The 17,787-nt window shown below is 41.4% G+C and overlaps 2 protein-coding genes across 2 annotated transcripts in view; one reads left to right on the top strand and one right to left on the bottom strand.

Moving 5' to 3' along the window:
• The window catches only part of PPARD (peroxisome proliferator activated receptor delta), a 146,595-nt gene that overhangs the window by 38,939 nt on the left and 89,869 nt on the right, over positions 1-17,787 (bottom strand). The gene's annotated exons all lie outside the window — the stretch shown is intronic.
• On the top strand, positions 8,969-16,049 carry LOC309389835 (uncharacterized protein). Its single transcript, XM_081948686.1, has 7 exons — positions 8,969-9,002; positions 10,248-10,658; positions 11,582-11,986; positions 12,299-12,329; positions 13,148-13,251; positions 14,032-14,087; positions 15,383-16,049. Exons 1-7 carry the CDS (start codon positions 8,993-8,995, stop codon positions 15,599-15,601), a joined length of 1,236 nt encoding a protein of 411 aa, XP_081804812.1. The 5' UTR covers positions 8,969-8,992; the 3' UTR covers positions 15,602-16,049.

Genomic DNA, 17,787 nt, shown 5'->3' with positions numbered 1-17,787 from the left:
ATTCAAATGGAAGATTAAATATATGAAGTAATATAAGCAGATCTTATGTCTAATGAGGAGGTGGTATTGAGCAGGTTCTGACCAGTTCTGGAGAACTGGTAGTGGAAATTTTGAGAACTGGTAAATACCACTTCTGACTGGCCCCATCTATTCTCTGCCTCCCGAGTCCCAACTGATGAGGAGGGAATGGGGATTTTGCAGTATCCTTCCCCTGCCACACCCACCAAGCCACGCCCACAGAACCGGTAGTAAAAAAAATTGAATCCCACCACTGGTCTAATGGAACATTCTGCAAAAACCCACCTTTCTGGAGAAAACTCTAATGCTAGGAAAGGATGAAGGAGGAGGAGGAGGAGGGGGAGCAGGAGGGGGAGGAGGAGAGGAAGAAGAGGAGGAGGAGGATGGGGGGAGGAGGAGGGGGACGGACTCAGAAACAGTGGTGATGACTACATCATTGGAAGACTTGAAAGATAAGGTTAAGGAGAGATTGTTATAGAGAAGAACTATCTATGTAGTTGCTAGGAATAAAACATGACTTCATGGCACATAATCAATAGAAAAATGTCTAAGCGATCTGCCAAGATGACTGTTTAAATGTAGAAAAATCTTCAGATGATTGTAAATGTGACAGTATGATATTATTCTATCCTTGTCATAGCACTCTTTTTGTGATCATAGTGCAATGTCCATTTCCTTACAGAGGAAGTTTACAGATTGTGGCATGTCAGGTATTTGTGTTCTCAGGTTGTAACGCAGGCAATGTTTATTTTGAAAGTAGGTTTACACATGAAGATGTGGTTGTAAATTACAATAATTGGATTCAACAAAATAATCAACAGGTTAACATGTGAGTTGAGAAGCCAAGCACTACAATTTCTTGGTTTAAAAGTCTGGTTTGTCATTTTAATGTCAAAGCCTTTCTATTATTTTGCAGATACATTCTAAATATTTTTGCAACTATTCAGACATATATTATTAGTTGCTCCTCATTGACATGTTAATATGCATTCTTCCTATAATACTCAGAGTAAAAGTATGTGTTGTGCTGCTCCACTGTCCAAGATCTAATCGGCCTCAGTAGGGAGGCTGGTAAAGAAAAGTGACCAGATTTAAGTCTCTCCCTGCCAATCACATTCTGTTGGGGGCAGTGGTAGGGTTCAATTTTTTTTACTACTGGTTCTGTGGGCGTGGCTTTGTGGGCATGGTGTGGCTTTGTGGGTGTGGCTTTGTGGGAATGGCAGGGGAAGGATATTGCAAAATCCCCATGCCCCCCACCCTACTAACCTTCTTTCCAGCTCTGTTCTCCTGTTCAGGGCAACAAAAGATCAGCTGGGAGGCAGTGGCGGGGTGGGGCTACTCTATTTGCTGGTTCTCCGAACTACTCAAAATTTCCACCACTGGTTCTCCAAAACCTATCAGAACTGGCTAAATACCACCTCTGGCTGGGGGAAGTGGCAAGCACCAATTGCTAACCTTAACCTGGTGGTGTGGTAATAGGATTAGATGAGAGTAGAAGGGAGCTGGGATGGACTGTGCTTAGCCCCCTTTCATGGTATCTGAGAAAGAGACTGCCAGCATGGATGTGTCCTGTGCATTTTGACTTTTTCAAGCTATTCCTGAATGCAGCTCCACCACTCTTCTGGAAAAAGTGCTAAATTTCCATCCAAAAAAGCAGCTTGGTTAATAGGCTGAACACAAGGTGAGTGAATGCAGGCTAAAGTGTGAAGGTATTGCCCATCTACCATGCATGCAATTGTTCAACTGCGCTGATCCGTAGACACATATTTACTAGTTTGATGAGTCACTACCACATAAAGAATTAAGCAATTTTCTCCCACTTTGGTTCATGTTCCTCGGCTATGTTTGTGACCTGTTACTCAGGCTGAAAAAAAGCCAGAGGAACTCTTGTCAGTTTCATCTCAACTCCATATTGTCACGCCCCATAAAAGGAGCAAGCAAGAGCAACCCAGATTTTCAGGAGTCTCTGCAGAGTTTGGGTGGGTGGGTGGGGTCAAGATGGCAGCCATGACAATAAGATCAAAGTTAGTCTGCCTATTGCAGGGGTGTCCAAACTTGGGAACTTTAAGACTTGTGGACTTCAACTCCCAGAATTCCCCAGCCAGCATGCAATCACGCTGTCTTTATTCACATACATTGGGGGGGGAGGTGCTGACAACATCATCTTTTACTTGTAACTTTATGCTTCAACACCCTTTTTATTAAAGAGAAGAGGTGGAGCATCTACATGGTATTTTTTATTGGGTATCCAGCAAGTGTTCTGCACATGAAAAGGCTGCTTTCCAGGTTGCCATACAACAGGGGTGTCCAAACTTGGGAACTTTAAAACTTGTGGACTTCAACTCCCAGAATTCCCCAGCCAGCCATGCTGGCTGGGGAATTCTTGGAGTTGAAGTCCACAAGTCTTAAAGTTCCCAATTTGGACACCCCTGGCCTATTGGAACTTCCATCTTGACTTTTTGAGAGAGTACCCCCCTTTAGACACCTTGCAGACTGAGTAAGATAACCTTCATGCTACTCTTGTGGTAAATATGAAATCTTGGAAACTGCAAGAGGAATTTCCAACCTTCATTTATAGGAAGGTTCATTAAGGGGGAATCTCTGATTTGAAATGCTTCTTCCCAAGTTTCTTGTCATCTGACCTGAGTTAGCATTTTAAGTTAAGTTGCCAACAAACTTGCTTGCTATTTCTTAACTGCTCATGTCTATTACCCCTTCCAGTATTTTCTCAGCTTCTTCACAATCTCACACAAATATCCCCAATCATAAAGTGCTCCGAATAATGGCAGTACAGGCAGTAAGCAGTCAAAGAGCCTGTGAAGAAGGCAGTAGCATAGAAGTAAGCAAAATGGCACTTCCTCCCCTCCCATGTCCCAGTAATAAAACAGAATAAAGTAAAGCTGATTTTCTCAGCAGAAGCAGCAGTGATGCTATAATGTGTTCATTTGTGATAGGAGCAACAGCAACACAGAGAAGATAAAATCAGACGCCCTTGCTTGGATTTGCACTCGCTTTAGGGAGCACCAACTCTGATTTTTAAACATAGACCTGAAGAAACACGGATTTTTTTTAAAGAAGTGGCCTTAAAAAAAAGCAGGAAACTATGCATATAGAGAGCCTATCAGTGCTTTCCAAAACACCAGTCAGGCATTATGCAATGGCATAAGGCATCAGCAGAAGTCATCAGAAGTCATCAGCAGACGTCAGAAATCCGGCTCTCTCCTTAGAGTCCAAGCTAAAATGACCATGGTGGGAAATGTCCAGCTACTGGAGAGGAACAGAGATGTCTTCAACAGTCTGAAGAAGCTAAAATGACCCCCTTCATCATCTTATCAGTTATCACCACATTATCAGTGAAATATCATAGGCTGTATGGCAGTGGTGGGATTCAAAACATTTTACTACCGGTTCTGTGGGCGTGGCTTGGTGGGCATGGCATGGCTTGCTGCGCGTGGCAGGGGAAGGATACTGTAAAATCCCCATCTCCTCCTGATCAGATGGGACTCGGGAGGCAGAGAATAGATGGGGGCGGGGCCAGTCAGGCATGATATTTACCGGTTCTCCGAACTACTCAAAATTTCCACTACCGGTTCTCCAGAACTGGTCAGAACCTGCTGAATACCACCTCTGCTGTATGGCAAGACTTGTGCAGGAGGAAGGGGGAAAACATTATTGTAAAAAGTTGTTTGGCAGGGAATCTTGCTGCAGTTAATAAGACATGAGGATGAACCCTGTCTTGTGCATTGAATTGTCTTTCTCTTCCTAACATATTACTCCCACGCCTTTAATTATTAGCTACTGTAACTGGAGCTATTAAAATCTTAATAATTTTACCACAAATAGAGGTGATAGTCCTAGAAAATAGTACCAGGAGGCAACCATTAGAAAATATCTATGTTCTGTAGGGAGAACAAGGCAGACAGGAACTGAGGCAAAGCAGGTTGAAGCTAGCACAACCTTTATTAACAGTATAATACGGCAAAATATAAGGCAAACCTCAACCTGGCAAAAACAGCAGCATTTGACAGCTGACAGCCTTTTATACTAGAGCTGTCAGACGCTGAACCAATAGAATGGCTGCATTCTCCCGCCAACTGGCTGCTCGCGTCTCAACCAATCAGGGGCAGGCAATGATAGTCAATGGCATCGTAGCCTCGAGGACTTAACACCCCTCTCCTCCCAGTTAGCACATGCGTAGTCAGCCAAATACGCTGGCCTGCTGGATGGGTGGCCGGTGGCGGAAATCTCTGAATTTCTGCGGTGGATTTGTCAAACATTTCATATGCCGTGGCTTCATCCACGGCTGCCTGAAGGCTCAGCTCTTTTCGTGCCAGCAAGCATCGCTGAAGTCTGAGGTCTTTGATACCACAGACCAGCTGTTATAACAGGGCATCATCCAGTACAGGAAAGTCACAGTGCAGGGCCGCTGTTCTGAGGGAAGCCATGTAATCGCTCACAGATTCCCCTTCTCTCTGGGTCCTCTGCCTAAACACATAACGTCTGGCTATGCGCGAGGGAGTGGAGAGTAATTATTTTTAAGTTTCTCCAAAAGAATCTCCCAAGGCATCGAATGGATGGAGGGGCTGCTAAAGCCCTAGCTGTTCCAAACATCTTGTGGCCACATGCGCTGAGAAAATATCTTCTTTTACAACCACTGGACAAACCGGTGAAGTCATTTGCCTCCAGGAAGCACTCAAACCGCTCGAGGTAGGCATCCCATCTTTCAGTTGCCGGGCTGAATGCCATGAATGCTGGTAGATTAGCCATCCTTAGAAGGATGGAACTTGAGGAATTAGCCTTGGAGCGACTTCTCGTCGCCTGTGACTTGAGGCAGCTCTTATTAGTGACTTCGCTTTTCCTTTACCTCAGTCCTGATCCTATCCTCGTCGCCAGTGTTCTGTAGGGAGAACAAGGCAGACAGGAACTGAGGCAAGGCAGGTTGAAGCTAACACAACCTTTATAAAAGTATAACACGGCAAAATGTAAGGCAAACCTCGACCTGGCAAACAGCAGCATTTGACAGCTGACAGCCCTTTTTATGCTAGAGCTGTCAGACGCTGAACCAATAGAATGGCTGCATTCTCCCGCCAGCTGGCTACTCGCGTCTCAACCAATCAGGGGCCGGCAATGATAGACAATGGCGTCCTAGCCTCGAGGACTTAACAATCTATATCTCTTTGTCTTATTTCATCACATTTATCTCATCCATATGCTTTTAATTCATGCCTCGTGTCGGGATGCTTGCAATTTAAATGCACAGAATAGGCATTCTGGTTTCTTCTCCTTACTCATGCTGTCTACAACTTCCTTCCTTCATTGATCTGAAAACAAGCCTCCAGGTGTGCCACTCAGCTGGAAGAAGAGACACATGATCTTTCTTTTATTCCAACAAGTTCTAGCATAAAGATCTCACTAAAAGATTACGCATCTCAAAACGCAGTAACTTGTAGTTTGAAAAACGATTACATGACAGCTTCAGCTTCATGAATTAGCTCTTGTAAGACGTTTTATGTCCAAATGCTTTATTCTTTATACTGTTTCCATCTTCCCTTAAAACATTAACAGAATCCACAATGGTCTGAGGATCAGTGCCTCCACTAGTTATTTGACAGTCAAGCTGAAACTAAATTAATCAAGTAAAAAAAGTAAATGGGGGAAAATCCTTTACCTAAACTTTCTCAAACTCCCAAACAAGTTACCCAACCTGCATATCAAAGGATAATGTATGCAAACACAAGAGTTAATTAAGTGTTCCAGCATGTTCACAAGAATACACACGCACACACACCAAACATAAACACACACATACACACCCCTCAAGTGTCACCCTAGAATCAGCATATAGATACTTCCACACCTCAGACAAGTTCTCCCTATAAACGTCTGCTACTGTATCCCATTTCTCTGTAGCAAACTGTTTGCTTTTAGGAATAAATGTTTTTTCTTTCTTTCCTCACAGTTGTCCGGATCTCATTTTTATTTATTCTTGTGCAATCCCGGCTTGAGTTGGAACCCCAAATTATTCTTCTGACACTCTTGACCCCCGTTTACCTTGCAGTCCTAATTCTTATTCAAACTTAGGTGCTATTATGTTCAGTGAGGCATATATTCCTAGGAAAATGTGGGCGACATTCACTGTAATCTTTGAAAGTTTACATTCCAAAGCTAACTTATTGGACTGCAACTTCCATCATGCTGACCCCCAATAATCAGCAATGGCTCTGTGTAGAAGACACACTCTATCCGTCCATGCCTTAACAACAAGTCCTCCAAATGCCAATTCTGGGTTGTGATTTGTTAGGGGTCAATAACTCAACCTAGAAAGAAATGTCCCTGGTCCCTTAGGAAAGGTTTTTGTGACTGTGTGGCAGTCCTTCCACTGGACTGCCTGCTAAAAAAATGATGTGGGGTGAGGGGATATAATTAACTGAAACTTCTGCCTGAGCATGTGGAAGTTCAATCTCATTTCCAAGGCCTGTTTCCGAGTTGCACAACAGCCTTCTATAAAAATAGGACAACCCGCTTTCTTCTCTTGGTTGTGGTTTATGCTTCCCCTGCTTGTCTGAAGTATCGTTTTACTTAGTTTATTCATTGGCAACACAGGAACAAAACAAACTTCATTTCCTCTGGTAAGGTAAGAATCGAGGGACGAGTCCCTTTTCTCCTCATATAACAAAATAACAGAAGGAAAAACCATCTGGATGGTTTTTGTGTTACAGAGTGTTATGAATGCTAGGGCTGAATTCGGATCTCACCTATAAAAATTACAAAAATGTAATTTTGTTGCCTGTCTAATGGTCACCTCACCCACATCATATACTGTATTTTTTGGACTATAAGACACACCGGAGTATAAGACGCACCAAGATTTTGAAGAGGCAAATTTTTAAAAAATGTTTTTGCACTCTGCAAGCCTCCCAAACCCTCTGCAAACCGTGTTTTTTGTGGAAAACGGGGCATGCAGAGAGTTTGAGAGGCCTGCAAACTGGGGGGGGGGCGCAAAAATGAGCAAAAAATGGTCTGTTTTCGCAAAAATGGGCCCATTTTTTTTTATTTTTTTGCAAAAAAACAGGTCTGGCATAGGCCTTGAGAGGCTTATAGAGTGCTCCTGGGGGCTGAGGAGGAAAAACAAGCAGTAAACAGCCCATTTCTCACTCATTTTTACTCTCCCCAACCCCCGAGAGCACTTTGCAGGCTTCCCAAACGTTCTGCGCATCCATTTTTGCAAATAATGAGATGTGCGGGGGCGGGGTTTCTGGAGGCAAAAAAATGCTGTATTCAGTGTATAAGACACACCCAGATTTTCACTCTCTTTTTTGGGGGGGAAAGGTGTGTCTTATGCTCTGAAAAATATGGTACGTTTATGTACATGAACACTATCTTTCATGCAAACTTTGGGATATCAGTAATAACCACAATATATTCTTTATCAGCTAATTTCATAAATTAGTGAAATGATAATGGTAAAGGTTCCCCTTGCACATATGTGCTAGTCGTTCTCAACTCTAGGGGGCGGTGCTCATCTCCGTTTCAAAGCCAAAGAGCCAGCACTGTCCGAAGATGTCTCCATGATCATGTAGCTGGCATGACTAACTGCCGAGGGTGCACGGAACGCTGTTACCCTCCCACCAAAGGTGATTCCTATTTTTTCTACTTGCGTTTTTACATGCTTTTGAACTACTAGGCTGGCAGAAGCTGGGACAAGTAATGGGAGCTCACTCCGTTACACAGCGCTAGGGATTCGAACTACCAAACTGTCAACCTTTCTGATCAATAAGTTCAGCGTCTTAGCCAATGAGCCACCACGTGATAAAAAAAATAGCAAATCCTACTAAAAACACACATTCACACATCACAAACCTTTATGACACAATCTCTGTAACATTTTTGAGCGCACAAGTATGGGCAACATGGGTAATGAGTAATAAGACAAATACATCATGAATCTGATGCCTAAGGAGGCAAATAGCAAAAGCATCTTTCTCTAATATAAATATATAGAATTGGAAATCCCAGAAGAGCATTCAATAGCCTCCAAAGCCCCTGGATGCGCACTCATAGATATCTGAAACTGGTTACCAAACTGTAATTTTGAATATGAAAGAGGCAGGAAATTATTTAATACACAACTGTAGAAGAATGATATTACCTCTATATTTAATTAACTATAAAAACAAACCCTAATCTTAATATTTTCTGGAGCATAGGCACCAACATGAGATGGGGCCGAGTTACTTGCATCTGTCCCCAGCTGTATCTACCTGTCCTGTGAGATTCATTTGGGGGGGGGGGTCATGCCCCAGGTCCTGTCTACTGGGAAGTGCACCTGAAAGGTTCTTGAGGAGAGTTTTTTCTGTTGCGGCATCTGCCCTCTGGAACATAATTTCACAAGAGTTTAGACTTGCCCCAATCTTACTGCCTGTGAGGCCTTAAAAACTTGGGCAAACCTGGGGTCCAGATTATATAATTGAGCTTGTCAACCATGCTGCTTGGTTGGTTTCATCTTGGCTCTTCTATTTGCTATTTATATTTTTGTGATATTTTTATTCTTTTTAGCAGCTCGGAGTCATATATGAGATGGGTAGTCATATAGAATGAGTGAGTGAGTGAGTGAGTGAGTGAGTGAGTGAATGAATTATCCAGACGCAGTCACTATTATTTGCATACAGATTTGTTTGCTTAAAAAGTATCTCAAAGGGATGAACGTTTCCACCACTACTCCACTATTCAAAAATCACACCTGCGTGAATCTGGATGCACACATGTTAAGATGCATCTGGGTGCAATCCATGTCAGACAACTTACCAACATTTTAATTATTGACATTGCAAAGCATTTTCACACAGCTCCAGACCAACAGTGACAATGACGAAGGGAATTTGTTTCCTTCCTGCAAGGGCACATTTACCCACAGCCTTCTCTGCTCGAGATCAGTTACAAGATGGAAGTTTTCCCAGGCCTCCAACTACTGTTGATGCTCACAGGTATGACACTGAATACTCTCTTTTCTTGGTCAATACAGAAGTTCAATGATATTGTGAGGCTCTGCTTATTCATTTTCTAATAATTGATGCAAATGAATGTTTGGTTTGGTTCCTATTTTTTCCAGAAAGAATGGGAAAATACCCAATTCTACATATTCCTACTCAGGCTTCATTAGTATCATGTACAGTGCATGGAGTGTGCTCTTACACTTCACTAATATTAGGGATTTATAGTGAGATGATAAAATAGGTGAGCAACTTCTGTTGGCTTTAGGGGCTACTCCCAAATCCATACAGCATGTGAAGAGCTAGGAATGATTTGAGGAGGGGATTTCAGAAGTTTTAAGTGATGAGATAGTACCTTTAGCAGCTATAGGCTTAAGATACATACTTTTGAACTCAGTCAAAAATACATTGTGGGAGCATTTTTTTAGCCCCATCAACTGCAAGGATTTTGAGGTCACAAGAGGGATGTCATACTTTTTGTGCCACTTTTCTAAGAGATCAACATCTGTTTAGCTAGATGTACTTTCAGGCCGGGTGAAAGTGCTATCAACAAATACTCTTTTCTTATAAATAAGCATTCTTTTGTCAAAAAGGTCACCAGAGTGCTATTAATGCATGGCCAGTAATGACTAGACAGTAGTGAGAAATCAGGATGAGTCTGGTACATCTTTCCAAACCGACACATTTTATTAAAGGGCCACTGTTCAACAGATACATAAAGTTCAGTGACTACACTGATGTGGGATTTAAATTGGGATGAAATGCAGGGAGGGAGGGAAATACAGGTTGGTTTTGCAGCCTACATGTAGGCTACAAATAGATTCTTAATTAAGATTTGAAATGCATTAAAAACACATTGTGTTTGTCGAGGCTTTTGAGATAGTCTTTTGAGAAAAACCTTTTGGGGGTCAGCAATCTGACACTCCATTGCTCACTTTAGCACCACAATTGAGCTGAACTCACATATAGCAAAAGGGTTCAGACCACCTCAAAAGGAATGACAGGTAAGTTCCATCACCTACAAAGCATATACAAAAGAGATATACATTGGGTGTATATTCTTCTTCTTTTAGGGCATCTTTGTGAGTGGCCAGCCTGTCCTAGAGAATTCCAAATATACATTCATTCAATCCTGTTGAAGCCGAGAAATATTTGTGCCTCCCATGGAGAACCTGTGTTGCTAAGAGTTGAGTTAGACTATTTGATCTGTCAACTTTATCAATACGGCTTTTGTTCCAGGTCTTTTTGCATCCGGTACGTCTTATTTGTTCCCAAGTCCTTCTACTGCAAGTCTGCAAAACACAGGAAAGAGTCCGAAAGAGGTGGGACTAATTCAAGGAACCTCCCTCAGAATAAAAGCTTTCTGTGCCTATCAATATTGGCAAGGAAACCCTGTTTGGTGCAAAGAAACACAACGCATAGAATGCCAATTCCAAGATCCAAGTAACCTCACAGAACTAGGATGGCAATATCTGACTTCTGAAGCAAACCAAAAGATCATGTCTGAAGGTGTAGTGAAAGGTTGCATTTCTGTACTCATGAAGAATCTCCAAATTGAAGATTCAGGGAGATATTGGTTTGGAATTCTAACCGGGATGAAAATGGTTTCCGTAAAATCAATCAAAATGGTAGTTCATCATAGTGAGCACGGTAAGCATTGGTGGATAAGTGTGTGTGTGTGTGTGTGTAACCATTTCTCAGATAAAAGGACTTTCAGAATATAGGGGTCTGACATTGATGCTGGTACCATATTGTCTCTGGTGTGTAGAGACTGAGAAGCCATATGAGTGGAGTCTGCCATGTATGAGAATTTGTGATGGACAATCTTATATTTTGATACATACCTTGGTTCACCTTGAGCCTCAGGTAACTTTAAAATATATCCTTTAAAATATATCCATAGTTCAGGAAGACTGTTTCTGTCCCTACCAAGTTTAGTTTGCTCCAGAAGGAACATGTGTTGTGGCAGCTGTGTTGTTGTATCCTATTACCTATTTTTGTCAGAATGCAATTTTTTGTTACAATACGCCAACATAACTTGCATTATCGCATATCATTTTCATCATCAGTTTAATATTCTGAACAGGTGCATCTATAAGAGAAAGCGGATTGGAAAAAAACTGTACAATTGAAACTCTATCCTAGTGATACCTTTGCCATGTGTGCAGTACACATTTAAAAGGGGGGCACAGTTTACTGCAGGGTCCTTTTGACCTATTTTTACCACTTGAATGCCCCCGTGTCAAACCTAGCCAAATGCCCTTTTTCATAGTATTTACTGTTTTTTCCCCGAAGACCCTGAAAGATTTACTGAGCTAAGTTCGATTAATGAGACGCTATTGAATTGAAAATCCTAAGTAATCTCAAAAACAGTTATATCTGCACAGACACAGAGACGATTCCAGAAGGACCATGTGGATTTCACGAAAGTCACAATTTCTTTAATTATTCAGATGCTTCATTCTTCTTACTGTGTTGAATGCTTTGCATACTCATTGCTGTAACAAGTAAGGCATAAGACCACTAGATATGACAGACCAAACTTATCTTTTTTTTAACTGCTCTTTTCCTAGGTTATTTCTTGCCTAGTAAAACTGTCTCACCTCCAACATCTAGGATGCCATTTACTTCCACCATATATGGAATGAAAAAGCAAGAGGTGACCAGGACACAAGGAGAATCTCTCAGTGTCAAGATTTTTTGTTCCCAGCAACATGTGCAAGCAAAGAAAGTGTGGTGCAAAGAGGAACTGATGAAAGAGTGCAGTCTTGAAAAGCCCATAAGCTTCTCCGGATCACGGTGGAAAGGTCTCACTACACAACCAAATCAACGTGTCATTCTAAATGATTTGGGAAATGGATGTATTTATGTCTTCATGTCAGCTCTTCAATCAGAAGATACAGGGTCATATTGGTTTGGGGTTCTTGATGGCCTCAATATAATCCCTTTAAGAAACATCAGGGTGATTGTTCAAAAAGGTGAGTACTAACAGATAATTGGGACGGGGGAGGGACGGACGGACGGACTGGTGGGCAGTGCCTTCACATACCAGGAAACGTCTGAGATCAAGATACAACAACTTGTACATTGTCTACTTTAGGCTATAACTGTTTGTGCTCATGTTAAGACCTTGATGGGCAAAAAGGGAGGAGTTTTAGAAAAAGAAATAGATGTTGCGTGGTGTAAAAAATATATCCTGACCTAAGGTAAACTTAAAACTTATCTATGAAGACCAACAATGATGATGTCAATACCTTTGACATTCTTTTTTGTTATGATTTTACTTTCAGAACAGCAAAAGACCAGCGAAGATGAACAAAGGTATCGACCATTTAAATTGCAATTTGAAAAGATTCATCAAGAAACTGTGCTTGCTGTGGGATCTATTTACTTATTTACTCTTTGAGACACTGCAGTTAGTTTTAACTAATTATCAAAGCAAAGATACAGTTGTAGATTTTTGCCTCTTCCGTTAACAGATTGTTATATTTTAGAGCAGGGTCGTGTTTGACCTCAGGGGGCTGGGGGGCTGGGGGGCTGGGGAGGGGCCTGGCCAGCTTGATGCTACTCATGTCAGGGGCGCCTGTAGCGGCCCGAGTACTCTGCAAGCGAAAATGGGCTCCCAATCTCTGTTTTTGGCTGAGATGACCTCCTGCAACCCTCTGCCAGCGAAAACGGAGCTCAAGAGCATGTGGCCCTCCCAAGCTCAGTTTTCACTGGCAAAGGGTTGCAGGAGGCCATCCCAGCCAAAAACAAAGATTGGGAGCCCGTTTTCGCTGGCAGACACCGCGGGCCAGTCTTTTACTGTTTCCAAGGCAGCCCCACGTGCCCAATCTAAGCACTCCGCAGGGCGGATTCGGCCCTTGGGCCTTGAATTTGATACTCCTGTTTTAGAGTATTCCCAGGTTTATTTTTTATGGTTTGGAAGTTTTCAGATTCATGATAGAATATTTAGCATAGTTGTCTATCGGGAGTCTTTTTCTTTCACTCCGTAAGTGTGCTACCAAGTTCAAGCTGTTTTCATTTTTCTGCTTCCTTCTGAAATCCACGTAAAATATAACTTTGTGCTTCACGTACAAAGGTAATCTGCCAAATAGACCATTAACTTGTTTTAATTAATGCAACTGTGATTATTGCAGAGTTTACCAGGTTATCTGGATTCTGGCTTCCATTGCTGTTGGTGTAGTAATTTGTGCTACCTTCATATTAGTTGTCATAGTGCTCATCAAGAGAAAGAGGAGAGGTATGTTTAGCACTTCTTTTGTCTTCCTACAGCTCAGATTTTCATGCATGTTTTATAGCATATCATCAGAACACTAATGAATATGAATGAAGCTTATGCATATGCAAATATAGCATATGATATTAAGAAAATATGAGAACTGCATTCCAAGATGAAATTATCTGGACAGACTTTGAGGTTTCATATTCATTTTAACACTGTTTAAACTGTATTGTCACTTGTGAATCTAGAAAAAGCCTTTGTGAGGCTGGAATAGCAAGAACTGGGGCTTCTGTCCAAGAGATGCTTTTGTGTATCAGTTGAGTTCTACATTATTCCATCTATTAAAAAGAAGTAAGCATGTAATGTAGCTAAGACTAAGAGGTGGGTAGAATCAAAGCCTTCTGTCCCTTGCCATAACCTATCAGTTACAATTATTCTATTTTATAGACATGGAAAAATAGACCTTCTGTAAGACTTTCACATAAATAAATCCCAGACTATTTTGAAAATAAAGGCAATACTAGAGTCTGAGCTTTTCTAACAGCTTTTCAGCTTGGGCCAGATGCAGATGGGTCAGCAAAGAAGATGCAATTGTAGCCTCCTCCACATGTTGCTGAACTACAACATCCACATCCCACACCATTGACTGAGCTAGAGTTTTAGTTGCTGGGTACTGTAGTTCGGCAACATCTGAAAGAGGCTACAAGTTTCATACTGTATCTCTAATGAAAAGAGAAAATTGGCCTAAAGGCAGGAACACTTACAGTATATACTAAAATGAGACTCTCTTCTTAATAGGGGCAGATGACCTGAATTTTGATGATAATCCAAACTGTAGAGTAACAGCCTTACAGGTAAGATATCCCCTTCAACAAAAGAGGAATTTTTTTGATCATGAACAGTTTCTTCCTTGCAGAAAATTCATTATTCAAGTACTACAGTTTTTACAATTATTTTCTTTGCTACCATCCTACTCAACTCATATATTTGGAAACGATTCAAAGATTGTGGGGCTTGGGTTTGGATTAAAGCAGTAATTCTTTCAAGAAAAAAATTCACTAATTATGTCCATGTCATAATTACTGAAACCTGAACAATTTTCATTGTGTAGAATTAAACTTCAAACTAAGTACTAAACTTCACTAACTGTTGTCCTCAAAGTTACTGAAAAATATTTCATGCAATCCTATGTCTCATTACCCAGCATTTAATGTAGACTATAGGAAATATAGTTAATTCATTGCTGTTGGAATGCTGGTAAATTGTTTTTTCTGTGAATTCCTTAATAATGTACACATTTTCACTCAACCTTTTTTCAGAGAGAGAAGTGAAAGTACATCATTGTGTTTTGTTTACTTAAATTACAGAAAAAATAATGCAGGATCCAATTGGATCGGTCACCAGGACCTCTGGTTGTTTTTGGGCCTGCTTGTTCAACAATCTTAGTAGCGGCAAAAGCTGCAATAGCTTCACAGCTACTAAGATTGTTGGATGAGCAGGCACAAAAACAGCCAGGGATATGATCGAAGTCTGGGAAACAGGCCCCCCCATGAGTCAACAGGAATGCTGATTTACCACCAGCCTATCAAGTATTTGAAGGCAAGGGCTGGACAGCTCAAGCAAAGACAGCTAACAACTTAAAAGCCAGCCATCAACACACCCCAATCAATATCTTAAAAGATACAACCGGACTATAAATACCACACACAGAACAGCACACATTCTGCTAGAGAGAAGTTCCCTTAAGATGGGCTCCAGCATGAGTTTAAAAGCTCAGAATACAAAACCTCTGGTCCCCCCTTAAATCCTGCAACATTATCCTGAGACACGCATACTTGCCTTCAATTGCTCTCATTCTTAATTAAGGAATGTAATTTTATAGAATAACAGGAAGAGGAAGGCAAAAAGTTGCTCCCACTTTGATTTCTGTCATGGCCCAGCAAGACTCAGGACTTGACAGCACTTCAAGTAAGTTATTTTTAAAAATATGTTAGTTTGGCTACACCAAAACATATGCACACGTTAAATTACAAGTCCATAACACAAATACAAATGCATATACATATTTCCTTGTATAGTATTTAAAATGGAATGTGGCGAGTTAAGATATTAATTTTAAAAGGGTGTTTTTCTTTTCTTGTGTGTTCAGATTCATGAAGGCAACACTGCCAAAGGTTTGCATGAAGAAATGAACACAATATATTCCATAGTGAAGATGCCCGAATCAAGCATAGACGTCAACATAGGAAAATCAACATTTCCATTAAGATCAAATATCTACAAACATTCCAGTGAATCAAGTGGTTCACTTTCTCCTTCAAATAGTTCACTTTCTCCTTCTGTGGAATATGCAAGCATCTTCTTTTAATCACATTTCACCTTTTGGGGCCCAAAAATAAAATAAACTTTGTCAGTTCTCACTCTGCACACCTGGATTCCAATGGTGAGAATTTCATTAATTTTAGAATTATGATGTCTCCAAGGGTACTTCTTTAATTTCTCAGTGTTGGACTATTTTGTAATTTTAAGAGCTGAGATTTTAAGTCCTGTAAGTACCTTTATCTGAAATATCTGCACCAGCTTACAATGCTGCTGTGTGAAGACACACAACCTTGTAACCACTTAAATATAGACAGCTGGGTCCCAATTCTTCAAATGAGGCTTTCTGTGTGCCTATACTACTGGACATAATTACCGTATTTTTCAGAGTATAGGACGCACCTTTTTCCCTCAAAAAAGAGGCTGAAAATCTGGATGCATCTTAAACACCGAATACAGTATTTTTTTTGCCTCCTGAAACCTCGCCCGTTCACCAAAATGGCTGTGCATATCTTGTAGGCAGCTATTCCCCCCACCCTCCCCAGGAATACTGTACAAGCCTCCTAAGAGTTGTTCATGCCCTTTTGGGGGGGGGGGGGAACGGGCCATTTTTGGGAGTGCAAAAACTTTTTTTAAAAAATTTGCCTCTTCAAAACCTTGGTGCATCTTACACTCCGAAAAATATGGTAATGGTTTGTTTTATCATTGTTTTGAGGTAAGAGACAAAAACTAGCTTAGGCCTTAAAATAGCATAAAAATAAAAAGAAATACCAGACAAACAAAAATAAATATCTGGAATGAATTAGATGGCATACAGATAAACTACACTGTGAATAAATCACATAGATTGAGGTTCTTTTGGTCCTTTCTTTAAAAAAGCTTCAAATATCTTCCATTCTATGGATGCTTTAATATATTCACAAATGTAAATTTTAACATACAATATAGTATATTTAAATTGCTGTTACAATTATTCATGTTTATGCAAGCGTTCTTCCTTGTATGAGCAAAATTTATGCTTGGGAAGGGACATGGGCTATTTTATGTAACACTTTACTGCATAATTAAATCTGTATATGTTTCAAGAAAAGTTTTTTTTTCCTGAAATGGTGTCCCTTTAATTATAGCATCTATTCAGATAGAATGTGAGCTAGGGCTAAATAGGAGGGATCAAAATGAGGTATATAAGTTAGAAGCGAAAATGTTTTTTAATTTATGTACTAGTCTCCTCAGCCGAGTTCTGACACCAGAAATGTATTTAGATATGCAAAAACTATATTAAAAAGGGTACAGGGATAAGGCAGCTGGCAGGGAAAGGGGAGGCTCTTCATCTTTCATCACAGCAGCTTTGGGTACCATGGCAGGGTACAAGGCAGGCAGGTGTGCACATGCTGCCATAGGCAGATAGGCACAACATGGGCAAATAGGCACAACAGCTACAGGCAGGCTCTAAAATGTACAGGCAGTTAGTGGGTACTGTTAGGGATGATCATAGACTCGTGATGGCGAACCTATGGCACATGAAGCCATATCTGAGTGCATGCGAGGTGTTGCCCTATGCCAACTGATATTCGGCCTTCCGGAGGGCAGGGGGAGGCTGTTTTCTCCCTCCCCGGGCTTCAGGAAAACCTCCAAAGCCTGTGGATGGTGAAAAACGGGCCCACAGGCCTACTGGAAGTTCAGAAACAAACTTTCGGTAGGCCTGTTGGGCTGTTTTCGCCCTCCCCAAGCTTCAGGGGGCTGGGGAGGGTGAAAAACGGCACAACAGGCCTACTGGAAGTTTCCAAACTTCCGGTAGGCCCTTTGGTTGTTTTTCACCATCCACAGGCTCCGGAGGCTTTCCTGAATCCTGGGGAGGGTGAAAAATGGCCTAATGGGCCTACCAAAAGTCCAGAGGCTTCAGGCACAGGGGGTTGCGGCACACATGCACGGGGGGATGGCATTGCATTATGGGTGTGGGCACACCGCGCCTGCTATAATCTGAGCGCCCTTTTGGCACCTGAACAGAAAAATGTTCGCCATCACTGTCATAGACCCTACAGAGCAGGGGTCTCCAACCTTGGCAACTTTAAGCCTGGAGGACTTCAACTCCCAGAATTCCCCAGGCAGGCAAACAGAGCATGGGCAGGTGAAAAAGTAGCAGGAGCACAAGCAATTTCTGACTTTCTGCTTAGTTCCCTATTGACTTTGCTTGTTGGAAGCCCACACAGACTGTCGGAAATCAGATGACCGTGG

The sequence above is a fragment of the Natrix helvetica genome (genome assembly GCF_964273705.1).
Source record: "Natrix helvetica genome assembly, chromosome: 3".
Classification (NCBI taxonomy): domain Eukaryota; kingdom Metazoa; phylum Chordata; class Lepidosauria; order Squamata; family Natricidae; genus Natrix; species Natrix helvetica.
The sequence above is the reverse complement of the archived record's forward strand: the minus strand, read 5'-3'. Positions and strand labels throughout refer to the sequence as shown.